General features: G+C 34.8%; 1 protein-coding gene and 1 long non-coding RNA gene across 2 annotated transcripts; both read right to left on the reverse strand.

Moving 5' to 3' along the window:
* Positions 1-6,452: 6,452 nt before the first annotated feature.
* LOC125502492 lies at positions 6,453-7,893 on the reverse strand. Its single transcript, XR_007280241.1, has 3 exons — positions 7,690-7,893; positions 6,942-7,615; positions 6,453-6,889 (listed from the first exon to the last, which is right to left on the reverse strand). It is a non-coding gene; the product is annotated as an uncharacterized LOC125502492 (long non-coding RNA).
* A 4,761-nt stretch (positions 7,894-12,654) lies between these two features.
* On the reverse strand, positions 12,655-16,305 carry LOC109533410 (transcription initiation factor TFIID subunit 7). The gene is made up of 6 exons (XM_019898722.2): positions 16,062-16,305; positions 14,423-14,699; positions 13,973-14,136; positions 13,670-13,915; positions 13,355-13,511; positions 12,655-13,297 (listed from the first exon to the last, which is right to left on the reverse strand). The coding sequence occupies exons 1-6, from the start codon at positions 16,134-16,136 to the stop codon at positions 13,089-13,091; spliced, it is 1,128 nt and encodes a 375-aa protein (XP_019754281.1). The 5' UTR covers positions 16,137-16,305; the 3' UTR covers positions 12,655-13,088.
* Between the last annotated feature and the right edge of the window lie 835 nt (positions 16,306-17,140).

Genomic DNA, 17,140 nt, shown 5'->3' on the forward strand with positions numbered 1-17,140 from the left:
GTCCAACTGACTCAAGAACTTAAGCCTCAAGACCATGGGCAACGCAGAACATATGCAAATTGGGTAATTGAACAATAAGACGTTGATAATTTTTCGAACCGAATTTTCGTCCGCGATGAGGCTCATTTTTCGCTCGGTGGTTACGTGAATAAACAGAACAGCCGTATATGGGGCTCTCAAAATCCTCAGGTGATCGCAGAAAGGCCTTTGCATCCTGAAAAAGTGGCCATATGGTGATCGCATTACCCGCAAGATCCTGCGACTTAACACCGCCAGATTTCTTTTTGTGGGGCTTTGCGAAAAATCGTGTTTACGACAACAATCCTCAAACTCTTGAGCAACTGAAAGCCAATGTCCGTAAAGTTATGATCCGAAGCAATATCCGTGAAGTAATGTATTACCGGTAGTGTGACATGACATGACAAAAAACATCATTGCCGCTTTGACTTTTCATCAAAAAATTGTAGAAGGGTACTTTTCGTATTCCAATAGGCTTCCAATCAAACGTGGGACCCCTTCAAAATAATGCTTAATAACAAAGTTGAAATTCGATCTTTAACTGTTAATATATTTTTGAATTTTTCGAAAAAAAAATTTTCAATATTTTTCTTGTACTCTCTAAGTGGGTCCCTATATACCCTTAGAAGGAATAACGCCAACTTTGAATCACCCTGTATGAAACGAATATAATACGCTGTGGATAGTTGAAGGTGGAAGCAGACACCTCAATTAAATTTAAAGTTAGGACTTTGACTTATTGTTAACGTAGCTGGAAAAGAGAAATCAGTTAACAACAATAACCTAAAATATAAAGGGTACGCTATAGGGAAAAGCTGTAATAAGTAAATACACGCACATTAAAACGTTGTTTGTTTTACCTACAAAAATTGATGTTTACAAAATAAGAATTAAAATGATATAGTAAAACTTTAAAAGTTCAAAGTTGAAAGAAAATATTAAAAAAATAATCAACAAGTACTTTATCATACGAATATCGCTCCATAAAATGTACACAGCTGCACATGCGAGCAGCATAAATGTTTCCAAAGTACAACTACAACCCTGGTTGCCACCTACTTCTACACAATAATTGCTGTCCGGATTCAGATCGCTGAAATTCCCTTGAACCCCGATTTTTCTTCAAAAAAAAAAAACCATTTAGTGGCTTAAATTTAGAAGAATACCTGCAAATATGGTAAATATTTCGAATTAATAAATAATAAGCACGTATGGATGTTCAGTCAGCGAGGTGATGTTATAATCATATTATGTCTACTTACAATAATATAATACAGTATATTGAATAATAAAAAAAATTAATAAATCTTGATCTGGACCACTTACAGCCTGACGGGCGGGGGACGGCAAAAACTGGGAATAGTCGGATGGATCCTGGTAACTGAAATTCCCTAATACGAATCCTTTGGCAAAAATTATTTTTTTAATGTCATAAATTTGGAAAAATGCCGCAAAATCTAAACTGGTAGGCCAGTACCACTTGCAACCTCTTAAGGCGCTATTCGCTAGACCATCACAAAATAATAAATGTGATTGACATACCTTTAGGCACTTCTGGTTTCTGGGGTATTAATAACTTTAAAAACAGCAAACATTTTAATTCACAGCACAAAAGCACTAATAATTTATATCTTAGCTTCGAAGATAATTAAAGATGTGTTCGCAACAGAACATCACAAGTTTGCATAATCAAGAAATCTGACTATTCAATAATTAATGTTAAAAAACTGAGCGAGAAAATAGACAAAAGTTGAGCAATCCAATATAATACAAGAACCGTTTAGTTCAGTGTAATGGAAAACAGGAAAACCGCAATAGTTCATAAAAGATACAGTACGCGACACAAAACCTGTAGTTCACAAGAGAACGACATTTAGCTTTCATTTATCCTGTACAAATTCGTGTAACAACAGTTTTCCAAAGAAAATATCGAATAAATGTATAAATACGGATAGAAATGATTTTTAAGTTTTACAAAAATAAATTAAAAACATTGAAAACCCCAATACAGAATCCAGAAACTCCCTCGTTTCTCGTCGAATAAATATGACATGCAACAATATCATAAAATACAAATCAACAATATGAGACTACAAGTTCTATACCTACATGGCAACCAGAGACAAAGTAATGCCAAACTTACCGAAAGCTGCCTCGTGCCACCTGGAAAGAAAAAAGAAAATGTGTTTGAAACAGCAGAAAATCCGAAGCCAATTTACTTGAAAATCAGCAAAGCAAAGAGAGAGAAATTTAAAGAATGTATAAAACATCAATTTCGTTTGGTGAACCTAAAATCAGTTCGAGCTAAGGGATTTATAGATAGAGAATATAAACTTACCGGCTTCCTGCAAGCTGGTGCTCCTTCCACCATTTTTTTCCAATTAATCCTCCAATCTTCCAAAAAGGTTACACACATAGTGAAGAATTAAAACAAGTTAAAAACTTGCAATAAATCCTGCAGTTAACGGAAAGGGTGATCTACAGCACCCACTTTATTGGCACCAAATCACTCTATATATCTCGGTAAGACACCAGGATAAAATCAGTAAGAACTTACCACTTACTTCGTTAGTTGCTCGTAAGAAACTGAAAAATTTGCTCTGCGTTTGGAAAAAATTTGTGCGATTTGAACCCAACCACAGAATCAATCTGATGATATAATCATTTGCTTGCTCGCCCTTTGGATGACTAATTCCTTTGCTTCGCAGTTCGATTACAGTTTTTTTGTTGTTTACAATTGTACGTTTTTAAAGGAAGGATTCTGAATTAAACTGGTTTTGACGATCGCCGTGAACAAAACAGTTTTTCCAGCCTAATATAAACAATTCCAATAGCGGGGAGGATTAGACTTTATGATATAAAATTGAATGCGATCACTCCGATTAGTTTTTTGCCAGGTTTTTTCAAATTTATTTCCTGTTTGGCGGTTCTCATCCTCCTCCGAGCATCGATTTGTGATATGCTTCAAAATATTTAATAATAAAAGGTCGTGAACCAGAAAAGGAGCTGTACAGAAAGCGAGAGGTAGTTTTATTCTATTCTAGTGCCACCTTTGTCTTTTGTTGATTCCATTTTTTTTGCAATAACTTGGGAAAAAGTGGTTTAGTAAAATCTAGTATCTACAAGTAAAAGTTGTCAATGTTTTAGCTGCAACTGTACGAGTCAAGTCAAATTTAAGTCCGAATCAATAGAAAAATTACGACTCCAATAAAAGTTTTTTCCAGGAAAATGTAGAGGGTTATTGATTGAACTTTGGCCACCTCGTTTTTGCATCTAATTTGAAATTTAGAGAAAAATGTTAAATACAGAAGTTGTAGATATTAACGTCCAATTTATTTTAAGCTAATACCAATTGATACAGGGTGTCTCAAATTCAAGCGACTGACCAGACTCAATTTTGTATAAATGGAATGCCCTAATATTTTAATGGTTATTAACTCAAAAACAGTTGAGGATCAATACAGAACATATTATATCCAAGGGGACTGGAATTTTGCGTAAAGTTCGAATATGAAATAAAAAGTGCGCGATTCTATCAATTGGTATTCTCTTACACTAAAGTAGGCGTTCATATCTAAAACTTTTGTATTTAATATTTTTATCTAAATTTCAAATTAGATGTTAAAACGGCCTGACCAAAGTTCAATCAATAACCCTGTACAATCATCAATCAATATGAGCATATCAACCTACAACACAAAATATATAACGTACAAAACTCCAATGCATATGTAGACAGACTGACGTATAGACAATTTTAAAATTTATCATCAGAAAAATATGAGGATATAGAGAAGCTTAAAGGTTGAAGTTTAAGAGCAAACATACAACGCGAGGAATAGCAACTGTCTCAAGAATTTAATCCGATGGAATAAACACAGTCGAATAGAGAAAAAGTTCAAACTATATAAAACAACAATCAAACTAACAATGCTTTAAAACGTCTTAGCAGAACACACCAGGAAAACTACTAAAAAGCTTCTAGGAACAAGACGAAAATCGATCGACAAGAATCACTGGAAAAACATGCGGATCTAAGAAAAGCAACTGCGAGAACCGATCATTTTTCTGGAAAACAAACCTGTGATTCTCAAATTAACTCAATCTTTATTAGGATAAGTATTAACTGAATCAAATACGAAAGATATTTTAACCGGATTTTATTGGCAATTTCAGAGCTTTGAGGCTTAAATTTGGCAAGACGCTTATCCTAAAAATTTACGGTATCCTACCCTTCCATTCGATTTATGGGTGGATTTAATAATAAATGTATTTACATGCTGACCCAACGGAATATAGATCGACCGTTTTAAAGCTTAATACTCTCGAACACGACGGCCAATTTCTGGCTCAGGTTACCCCATAATTGACCTGCTGCCTGAATAAAAAATTTAAAGCACATCCATCTTAAAATAAAAGTCATGAAGGCGACTTCTCGCAAGCTCATTTTCCGTGAAGATTAAAAACATCGTCTCATTTAACAGAAAAATCGACTCGCCTTTCAGAGAGCCGCAGCGAAAAAAGTGACCTCAATTTTTTATTTAAGGTCCGGGTTCTCTCCTTTAATTCGGTATCCAGGAATAAAGTGGCTCGGTTGAGGCGACGGAACGAAAACTGGATAGAAATAAGACTGGGCATGGTTTGAACTCTCTTGGATACTGGGAATGGGCGCAAACTACAAAGGGCAATGTCGTCTCGCTGCGGCGTCAATATTTCACTGTTTTATACAGGCTTTGTTACGTTAGACTGATGGATAAAATCACATTTTCAAAATGTGTTTTGTCTCTTATATCTTGTCACAATTGTGAGTGGTCTCCAGCAGCGTTCAGATTGCAACCCATTTATGTTACTGTGCCTGCTGCTTCCAAAGTTTTGCCTACGCCGCAAATTTTACGACTCTGCTGGAACACTACAAACACAATCGAACTAAATTGGAAAATAAATGTAAAGCTGTTTTTTCACTTACGCAATTCGCTACGGTAACGCTCGAATACCATGGAATTGCTGGTTCACACTAGAGGTGTGATAAACGGTTATTTTCCTGTAACGGGTTCCACCGTTCCAGTTTTACCTTGGTAATAGGTTTGAAAATGCGGTTCCAAAAGGAACATGTTACTTTTTCAATTTTTCATTAAAAATGCAGAATAATGATGATAGTAGAAATAGCGATAATATATAATGATTTTCTTTATTAAAAACATAATTCTTATGATTGGTAAACTTAAAATAAAATGTTGTAAAATCGAAAACAAAACATGGGTCAGAAGTAACTACTTAAAGAACAAGAAAACTGATAATAATGAAACTAGAGTGATTAAATCACATTAAAATATACAGTTTACATGCGAAAATAACAAAAAATTTCATTCTCTTCTTCTTTCATCTTCACGCGTTTGTAATATCACCCGCTTTAGAAAATAATATTTCGCATTTCGTTTCACAATAACATTAAATAATTCATAATAACAACAAACAGAAATGCGTGTTTGGCAAACCTGGACGAAGTATTACTCGAGTTAATTTTGGTACCACCAAAACATAATTTAAAAAAATATGTCTTAACAAAATGTCACAAATATGTCTTACAACGTTTATTACTATTCAAATTACTTTCATTTCATCTCTGACTGAATTTATATTTAAAAATGGCTTAAATGCTTAAATGCAGGTGCACATTTTGCTTAAAACATTTGTTATTTTACATTTCAAATTTATGTCTTAGACTCTTAGTTTGCTCATAGCGCATATGCAAGTGTACATTCTGCTTAGTTTGCTGGTAATGGGCATGTAACCCTAGAGCTAAGCTTCTTTAAGAGTTATTACAGAACGTCAGAAAACTAAATGCTTATCGACTAAAATTGCTGAATTATATCATCGCAGCAACTAAACAAATGTTCGCTGGTTCCTGAAACTGCTGCAACTGGATAGAGCGCTCAACGATGCCGCACAGGTTCTGTGCTGACGCGAACCACTTTTTCAGGTTTTTGAGACGGTTCCAAAAAGAACGGTTTAAATCAGCAAACGGCTGTAGCTGGTGCGAAGTAAACACAACTGTCTCGGTTTTATGAGACGGTTCCAAAAATAACCGGTTAAATCGGTTAGCTGTAACTACGGTTTCAGAAGTTACACGTTTGGAACACTGTTATTTTATTACGTTAAATACCAACCATCCCTAGTTCACACTAGGTATTTAAGGTGTTTTTTGTAAATGGTATTTCAGCCGGGTCGTGAAGCCCTTAAAGACACACTGGAATTTATGATTTTAGTTTTAGTCTGCTGAGGACGATAAAGCCAGAACACAATTTTAACGCTGTTAAGTTGGTCATTTAATTTTGTCATTGAGAGCCGCAATAAATTGTAGCAATATCAAGTACAACGAATTGCGTAAGTTCAAATCTAGCTTAAGATAGTAGATTCGATTAAAACTAGGTTAGTTTGGTAGATTTATAACTTTTATTTTATAATTTTTTAATCCTTAACACACCATACAACTGTAAATGCAAGGACAGACAGACCGATTTGGTTGATAAGTTTTTTCGAAATAAATATATATTATTGTTATTAAGGATTATTCTTAAGTTCAGGTTCCTTAACCCAAGGGTGCTTCATGGCGTCAGTTAGAGTCACTCGACGATCGCTCGTGATGACAATCAGCCGAAAACATTTGAGTGTAAAACAGTCAAACACAACCGATACTTAGTCTTAGTCTTAGTTTAACTTAATCACGCCTCGAGCGTCGAGCGTAAGAGTTAAAGTTATCAAAGGAAAAAACTGTATCGAGTTTTATTATGCGACGTTACGTTTTCTTCTGGTCCTTGCCCTCAAACGGAGGATTGTCAATTGCCATGCAGAAAATCGTACCGCAGAACACCTAAAAAGGCAATTTCGACAATAGATTGCTTTCCCTTCCATTGAGGGCGTACCTGGACACCAATGGTTCACATAGTGTTTGCTCCAGTGCGCTTAGTCCAAAGTGCCTCACAACGCACTTTGAGCTATATTCCCCTGAAATCGAGGCGAGTGTACAGATCATCCGAAAACCGCCAACTTTATATCGCCGGTGATGGTCAGCAAGAGATTTTGCGAGAGTTTCGTCAATTTTTGGTGCCTTATCGCTAGCTTTTGTCGGCATATTCCAAAATGAGTAGATGAGATGCGAGTCGTGAAACCAGACCAAAAGTTTTTTCGGTAGCAAAATGAAAATAAAAAACACTTACCGTAAGTGAGTCTCGATGTTGAAATCCGAACAAAATCTAAACACATTGGTGGTGAGGGTCTTCTTTCTCAAAGTCCTCATAATCTGCCTCTGCACTCGGCTCAGGCACAGCGTAAATATTATATATTATGGATTATAATATAATATAAAAATTATAATATTTATGCTGTGGCCCCGCCTTCATTAGGGATCTTTCACTCGCCATATAGACTCGACCGAATTTGCCTCTGTCTAATCGGTGGCCTAGCTCGAAGTCGTTTATAGTTTGAAAGTAGCTGTGTTTGCGTTAGTTTGGATTTAGGTTGATTTAGTTTGGCAGCTTTGGAAGATGAAATATCTTTAAATGAATGGATGCAGCCTTGCCTGACTAAGCAGCTCATGCTGTTGCAGTTGCATGAAACCAAAAATATAATCGCAACCTAGGAACGATAGGTCGATAAAGGGAACATTCTCACAGTGTAAAAGTCACAATCCGGAAATAAAGTATTAGAAGGCGGCGGATGCAAATAATCCAACAGAATTCTAACGATCTATTTGTGCAAACAGTGATAATTTAGCCTTGTTTGGGTTACACACACTATGGATTGTTGAAAGCAACCAAGGAAAGCCCACCACAGTTGAGACAACCGAACAGGCAATGAAGATGAGACCACAGACAAACTGAAGCAACGGTCAGAGTAAATTGAATATTTTCAACTTAGCAAATAATATTTCAAACGAAAAAAGCTTGGAACTCTAAAAAAGTCGAATTCCTTAAATACATTAGCTTCAGCTGATAAGCAACAAAATCATTTTATAGCATATTTTGAACGCACGACAAGTATTTCAATAACATATATATTAAACCATCTCAAGAAAATATCAACCGCATTGGAATGGATTTTAATAAATGTTTCTGGATAAATATCTTTTTCTTTTTTAGCCAAAAAATATGTCAAGGTTGTGAAGCGAGGTGGTTATTACTGGGTTCCGCACAGAAAACCATCCTTTAACCAACCTGGCGGGAACTGGCACAAAAATGTTATTTGAAAAATATTACTCGCAAACGTAACTTAATACTATTAAAAACACCACATTTGACTAAAAAACTTATTTTTTATTTATATGTAATTAACAAAAGCAATTAAAAACTGTATCAATCAAATCATTCTTGTAACGCGCCGTCATCGGCTGGGACCAGTTGTGACGTCAAACGGCTCGTCGCCGCGGCGTCTGCAATCCGAAGCATGTAAATATGCAACATCAGTATTGCTATTGTTGTTAAAACGTGTATATAGTGTATTAGGCAAAAAAGATTTTTTTCAAAATAACTGACGCAGGTTTTGTAAAAGGACAATGTGCCATTTTACCACTAGTGGATATGTTTATGGTGGCGTCTTACATTAAAAACACCGAAAGTTTTACTCTTGCTGAAGTTCGCAGTGTTAAAGCTGACAGGTATATTTATAGATAAAATAGTCAATAGTTTTACTGATATAAATCGATAAAATGTTAGATTGGGGTTTTACTGGCTCTAATTTTCAAAATTCAAATGAAACCTATTGACCAAAATGTAAGTGATTCAACAAAAAAATCAGAAAGTATTGTTTTCATGCTAGTAAACATTAAATAACATCATTAAGTGTGTCATTAACAGTGATTTGGCATTGATGCAAAATAGAGCGTTAATGATTAAATATATCCTTAGTTACTTACTAAGAATAACAATGTTAAGTACAAAAATATGTACTAAGTAAAAAAACGTTATTTACAGATCGGGCAGGTATTCTTATGGAGTTTCTGCAGTAGGATGGGTGCAAGTTGTAGCGTAGTGCAGTACTCTAGCCTTCACTATTTTCAGACCTCCCATTAACTTCAATTTAACATAGTTATCCATATCTTCTTCCAGCTAGAAAAAATTAATAATATTAAAGTGACATAAACATATGTGTTAATATTAATATTGTATGACAAAAATAGTAGGTATTTAACGTAAATGCACGACGATAAAACCAGATTTTTTCTTCGCAGATACTTGTACGTTTTTACCGTCTAGTATAGCAATTAATTATTTTTGAGGTGATTATTTACTATTACTATAATGCAGTCGAGAAGCAAACAAAATACCAATTCAAAGTATTTACCTGTTATACAATAGACAAAATAAAATCTGTTTTTTATACTTACGTTAAAATGATCTTCACGTACATGGGCAGTATTCTTCTCCGAAATATCCTTGCGTATATATCTTTAACCTTTAATCATTTTAAACACCGGCTTTTATCTCGTGGTACACGAATAAATAGCTTATCTGACGTTTTAAAAGTTGTACTACGACACAATGGCACCATACAGCATTTGTAATATTGCTTTTGTGTTGCTTCCATTATTAATGAAGCACAACACGAATTCTGAACAGTCAAACACCCAGACAATTCAACGACAAACGGTATTCCCGTATTGCCTTTCGATGGAACGAACTAGCGCTATGACGTCACGACCATTCCCGCACGTTTAGTGTCGTTTCAAATGAATAGCCTGCGGTCACAAATTTACTCTAGCGATGTTAGCACTAAGGACCCGTAGAGTAAGTAGCAGTAAGAAGTTTGTAAACTTAGCTGAAATAAATATGTTCCAACAGGTCACAAATTTAATTGTTTATTGCAAATTAAATATTGCGATTTGAGGGCCGATATTTGGTATGCGCGATTTCTATAGACAGGCCAATATATTAAATAAATTTAAAAAAATGTTCAAGTTTTGAATATGAATTTGTTTTGAATATAAAATGAATTCCTTTGAATACTCGGGCTTCTAGGCCGGGACGGATGAAATTTAAACACCGTTAATTCCGGATAGTCGCTTTTTGAATTCTTCCCGAATCATCACCCGAATTCGTATCAAATTTTGATGTTTAATGGAGTTTTGTTGCCCTTAATTGCTGCTTAAGTAAAAGAAAATAAAGTAGTTGAAAATGCGCTTCCTATGTTCAATTACATTCGTGGGCATTTCCAATAATTTAAAGTTTCCGGGCCTGATTCATGTTCCACCTTTTATAGCAATGTCGCTAAATTAGATTAGCATCAGCACCTCAATCAACAAATCGGAGCCCGATTTTTCTTTCTTTTATTTCCGAACTACTCGTATTTATCTAACGGTTCGGATGGCCTTAACTTAATTTAACTCCCGGTTAAATCCAATAGCTTTCAATGAGTATTCTCTCAGAATAGCAATTATAGATCGAGTTTGGGAAATCCTATTTATTTGAACGAGAAAGGTGCCAGCTGAAAGGACGAATGGATTAATTTCGCAAAAGAATAACGCACTAACTATAGAATAAACAGTGGACTTTCTTCAAGTGTATTTCTATTTTAATTAAAGCTGCTCTAAAAAGACCAATTGAAGCCAAGAAAATCTCCTATACCCACACCAGATTATCTCATTAGTGTGACTACTATGTAGACCCAATTCGCTCTCTTTGCGAATTAGCTCTATTCCTTCCAAGCTGGGGTGCAAATTAAAAAAAAAGAAAGGACAATAAGCAATAACGAATGAAAAAAAATTGTATTAAACCTCGTCACCCAATTTGCAGTTTTCAATTTAAACCCGGATTGCGACAACGGAACCTAACGACATAATTCCATTTCTATTCTACTGCGAATTCAGCTTTTGTTGAAGTCAATAAATTTCGAATGGACAGTCTGCGGAAATTATACCGTCCACACTGCAGAGTTAATTCGGAATAATACCTGAGAGTACGATTGAATTCGGCTCGCTCATATTGATTTATGCAGTTACTCGGGAAATGGATTATGGACTGATATTAAGGCACAATGGGCCATATTCCCGACGGTTCTCCAAGTAATATTTATGTGTGATAATACACTTGGCTTGGACGAAAGAAATCTTAATTATTATGGCGAACGCAGAACTTTAATCGCCTTCAAAAACATATAAAGAAGAAAATTGGCCGAAATTCGAGCTTCCCCCATAAATTTCTTTCTCCGGGCAGAAGGCGAGATCGAACAATGGCCAAATTGCCTAAAATTGCCGCGTGTACGTCAAGATAATATTAAGCCCAATAAAATATAGGGAATAAAATATATAGGGCCCAATATCATAAAATTTTGCGGACAAACCGACCCCGCAAAAGAATTTCACTGAAATCTGACCGATAAAAAGTAATTTTTCACAATGGCTCAACGACCAACAAAGTTTTAGCTTTAGAGACCGCTTTTCGACTTAGAAACTAACAAAGACATAATCTACCTTAATTTATTCGCATGCACATATTTATTCTACAAATCCCATAGCTTCTTAACTGCAAAGTTTGCACAAAACTACATTAATAATCAGACTTGGATAAGCATTAGAAAAGCTATATTCAAACAAAGTAAACTTAACAGCCCTAAAAGAGTTTTGGCTGGTCTAACTGCTACTCAAATACTAAAGATTTGGTGAAACGACACTCCATTTCCAGATATCGTTGCACGCTGATCTGAAGGTTGGCGATTTGTTGGTTTAATCTTCGGAAAGCTAACCGGAAGTCAAATTGATGTCGACTGAAATTACATTTCGAGCTATAATCGCAATCGCAGTGTCTACTTGATTGGGCACCGAAAAAAAATCTATTCGAAAGATTTCGTTGATAAACGGGCGGCGAGTTGAACAACAAGCATTTCAATTAACCGGGACTTGTAAATCCCGCTCTTAAATTTCACTGAAATTGATTTTGTAACTGCAAGCGGCTAAATATTTAATTAAAATGGAAGAGTCGAGAGTGATTTCGCTAAAATGTAACAAAACATGTATGAAGGGATGCGTGTTTTATTTAGCCCCGCGCCAAGCCGAAGTGAAAAAGATATTCGCATTAGACCGCTTATATAAATGAAAGCAAAGAGAAAAATGTCATTTTTCCAAAGCGAAAACCCAGGATTCATAAAGATAAAAATGGAAATAGACATTAATCAAGCTGGGAGTCTGGCATTTAAGGTTTTGTATATAAGAACTCTAAAGGATGGAATGATTAATTTTACTTTTCGCGTGGCGCTGTTCCTGAAATACAACTCTGCAACAAACGAAATACACAAGTTAAAGAAGAAAGTTAAAAAAACCGCCCTGTATACAGGATTTAAACTTTCGGAATACAAATCAAACTCGAAGGGTAGACCCAAAACAGGCCGCTTTTTGCCGAAGAACAAACATGACCCGAATTTGGGTCTGTTTAATTTCGGCAGGCCGAGGTGTGAAAAAGCCCTATTAATCATCGCTTAATTTTAATGGCGCCAGAAAAACTTTCCATCTTCCTAATATATAATACGGCGAACTGAACCCGGTAGCTAGTAGTAGTAGGTAATCAAGCCAAAAACATCGAAAAGGCAGGAATAAAGGAAAGTGTTAAATTTCAATATGTTCAAAAAATTGTAGACAGACATATGTAGTATAACTTAATAATGTTTACTTTTTCGCTCTAGAATTACATTCATTACAGTAATTTACAAAACATATCGTTTACCTCATATTTCCGAGTCATATTCCTATAGGATTTACTTTTAATTCTCATTTCGTTTTCTTATGTAAAAAGTAGAATAAACCGTACAATTCAATTACAAGCAATTAAAATGGGAAGCGAAAATTTGTTGTTTCGCAAAATGTAGAATTATACATAAGTCCCAATTATGGGTTTTCTTATAAATTTACAGATATTGAGAAAGTTTGCAAAAATGTAGAATAAACAATATAAATATGGAATACAATATAAAAATCAAGTATATGTTTCTATGTGAATGTATAAAGAAATTACTAAATCTGTATGAAGATCACAATTAATTAGTAGCCCCTTAATAATTAATATTTACTTGTTAGAGCTAAACGCTTAGTCCAGTTGTTTGAGCAACTCTTGCAACTGATAAATATCATGTTCCTTCTCAATTTGGTCTTGCAAAAGTTGTTCAACAATTCCCTGAAATCGTTGCCTCAAAGAGAGATTTTCTATACTCTCTATTTTCAGTTCTTGTTCCATTCGCCTTGACTTAATAGCATTGAGCTTCGCATTAAGTTCTTCCAACTTGCCTTCAATTGTCCCTGAAATGGAAACAATTTCATAACTTCTAAATTTGCATTATAAAATTTACTTCACACCTCGACTTAAGTTTGGCTCTGCAAACGACATACTGGGCTCGGAAAAGCTCATGTTTGAAGACATCTGCCCATAATAATCCACCTCTTGCAGCATGGTTGGTGACGCTTCGAACATTTCACTTGAAAATTCTGTAATCAATTTCTGGTCTGAAGTGTTCTGAAAAATAAAATTGGGATTTAGTACGTATAATTTAATAAAAAAGAAAAATTTGGTTAAAACTACACTGTTTTGCGATTTGGTTTATTTTAAAAGCATCGACAGAACTTTGTAACTGCAATCTAGTCATAATTTATGCATGGTAAACTGAGACTTACCAGCACCGAATTAGAATCCGTTAGATGGCTATCTTCTCCGGAATTTTGGCTATTTTCATCGATCACATCCAAAACATTGAGATGAGCATCTTCGTCTTCAGAATCGCTTACCGCACCTCCGAAAATATCGTCCTCAGCTAGTTTGGGTTGCAGCTCAGGATCCAGCACTTCCTTCTTGATCAAAACCGTTCCTTTGTTCACTTTATTTTCATCATCCTCATTAATTACCTCCCATTTTACGCTGACCTGTGAATAAAGCACGTGCTTAAAACGAATAGGTACATAGCTTAATATTGCTCATACAGCATCGTTATCGATTCGCAACAGTCTCTTAACTTCTTTTTCAATCTCCGGTGCTTCCACATACTTCTTTTTAAGAGTTTTCCTAAATCTCCTCTTCCGGACATTTTTTGCTGGTGGAGTGATTCCATGGGGCCATAGATATTTTTTATCAACTTTGTTCGAATCTAGTTAATCAAAAACAGACAGATATTTTTATTTACAATGGGTAATGTATAAGTTGAATATTCGTATTTTAAGTTAAGTAACTTTACTACAAGTTAAATAAGTTAAGAAACTTTAGTATACAGTTTATATATACTCTTTGAAGAAAAACATGTTTTCCTCAATAAATAGTAACAATTTTTACTCGCTTTACTTTACATTTGATATTTATATTTTAGGAATAAAAATATATCTTGCTGATTACTACCCGTAGTAAATGAGCCTCTTGCTCTGTGATACCCTACGTACCTTTCTTTTTCTTCTGCGTGCTTTCCTCATCGGTTACCTGATCTTCCTCCTCCTTGCAGAGCAGCATTTGACAAATATCCGCCGTTTTATAGAAGGTTTTACCATCAATAGTTTTGAGAGACTCTATTACAGTGGGTAAATCAACCACTTTGCCCGGCAGAAGCCAGTGGTCAAGTCGGACTTCCGCATGTCTCATATCGTTCTCAATTTTTATGTTAAATCGGTCCTTAAGCGTTTCACAATTACGGAGAGTGTCTCGTAGGGCTTTGCTGGGTTCCTAAGACCAAAAAGAGGCAAATTACTTAGTTGCTGCGATATGTTAAAAATGCAAGCCAAAAGCCATATTTGATCACTATTTGATAAATATATCGATCGGTATCAACCGAGTACCAATTTTACCCCTGCCACTTTATTTTTCAATCAATTTTTTATCGTTTTTCTCTTCATTTTATTTTCATTCGTCGATCCATAGAAGCCAATGTTGCTCTCAAACAAATCGGGATTTAAGAATTATTATCTTCGACTAACAGTGGTGTTATTTCCTGAGCGGAAACTTAATTAAAGTTAAGAAAACACAGGGTTTTTAAATTTGGTTAAAAAAATAAAAATTATTAATTGTTGGGAAACGGCCATGGATATTGGAACGAAATATTTCAAAAGATAACTGCCAACGAGGGAGCACATTTTCCAATAAAAACTAAAATGTTGGTGGTATCACTGGCGTTCGTACTAACACGTTAATGGATGTTTTAGACAAAAAGGGAGTTTTAGTTTTTGGCATTGGCTCGATAGAAGAATATCCACTTTTTGCACAAAATTCTGATAAATTAATTCTGATTCAGTAGGCGAACAGTAACAAATTACCATTACACATGAAAATCCCCGAGAGATTCACCCACGGTAATTTCAAAATTAATTTGCACTACACGATTGGTTAGGATTTTTTTCATAATAATTTGTAGACCACATTTTCAACCCCTCAAGATTGAATTCAGAACTATTCCTTGAATTTCGCACTTATTCCATAATTTTTCTTATTTCATAGACAACAAAGGACTGAATTTCTACTACTTGACCCTCCTGGCTCAAAAGCTGGATCCGCCCCTAACTCTTCCCCCTTTGTGACCCATTCCCATATGTTTAAGAGGAGGGACAAAATAAATGTCACCGAGACTTGATTATGCGTTTATGAATGAATCTCTCCATTTATACTTTATCCCTATCCGCCCCCCCTCCTATACATACATATAGACTTTAATCTGTGAGTATAACATTAGCCCTACTTGTTTATTTTCATTCAGTAATCGTGGTCTAATAATAAGTATTGTTCTATGATCATGGATCATTATAAAATAATGCTGCTTTCAAACAACGGTATTATGAATATTTAGCTTCATCTATTAATGTTTGCTCCAAAGCAAGCAATGAAAACAAGCAAAAATATGGAGCATGAAAAAGGCGACCATAATTCAAAGAAACACGGGCAAATATCAATTCAATTTTGATTTTTGTATTTCCTAACGGTAAAAATTAGTTTTAAAAGCCAGAATCCATGCAAATAAACCCAAATAAAAGCATGCAGCCCCATAAAACAGCATGTTCTTCATGTTAAGAGGTTATAAAAATAAAACATAGTTACCATGGGCATCCTGAGGACAAATTGCGATTCCAATTCAGCAGGGCCATCGTCAATTTCTTTAGCTTTAGAATACATGGCTGTAGTTGCAGTTTATCCGAAAAATAGTGTAAATAATTTAAGAATCTAAACAAAAATATTGTTTTACAGAAAGTAGGGTTACGTCGTATGTCTGCAGCGTTGCCAGGTCCGAGAATCGAGTTTCGGTAGAAAAGCTCGACACTTCGGTAGGTATCGTAAAAATCGGTAGATCAATTTTTCTTTCATCGCTAAGGGCTCCATAAAATGGCGCGTTTTTTAAAACTTCAACTTTTATGAACTTACAGCAGTACTAAAATAAACATAAGAGTCAATAGGTACATTTATCATTTTTCTTTAAACATTACTTAACACATTGTTAACAAAAATAAAATAATAAACACACAAAAAATAAATAAAATCTTCATCATACATATTGCTAATAAAATTATTATTACTAATTTCAAGAACTAAACACTTTTCTTTGCATTAAATAAAATTATCTCTTGCTTTGCATTTTACAAATTGTGATCCCTTGTTGCTCTTCGAAATCCAGTTTGTAAACTCTGGCAGATGTTCACATACTTTTTTATAATTTTCCAAATATTTTATTTACTTTTTTGATTTTTGACTGGTGCCTTCACCTCCACTATCACTAATATCACCAGTGGCCATAACCAGTGTTGGACAAAAATTGATTTTTTTTATATATAAAAAATCACTGATTTACTTAAATTAATCAAAAAAATCATGATTTTTTTTATTTTTATTAAATCAATTGATAAATCCGCTTAATTAGCTGTTTTAAAGTCATTGCAATTGTTGCCGAGAACATTCAAGCTAAGTTGAAAAGATTCAATACTTCTCCCAACGCATTTTCGACGGAAAATTCTTGTCGCAACGGCCCGCGACTCGTTTTCGCACGTTGCCAGGCATAATCTATAAATGCCGTCGCCTTTCTTCGGTCTTATTCATTTCGTCAGAAAATTTCAAGAGAGGCTAATGTTGAAAAGTGTGTACATTTTTTGTGTTTGTGTAATAATAATAAGTCAGTTTGAAAAGAA

This window comes from Dendroctonus ponderosae, unplaced genomic scaffold, assembly GCF_020466585.1.
Source record: "Dendroctonus ponderosae isolate FM_Combo_2020 unplaced genomic scaffold, Dpon_F_20191213v2 Dpon_F_20191213_1, whole genome shotgun sequence".
NCBI lineage: Eukaryota > Metazoa > Arthropoda > Insecta > Coleoptera > Curculionidae > Dendroctonus > Dendroctonus ponderosae.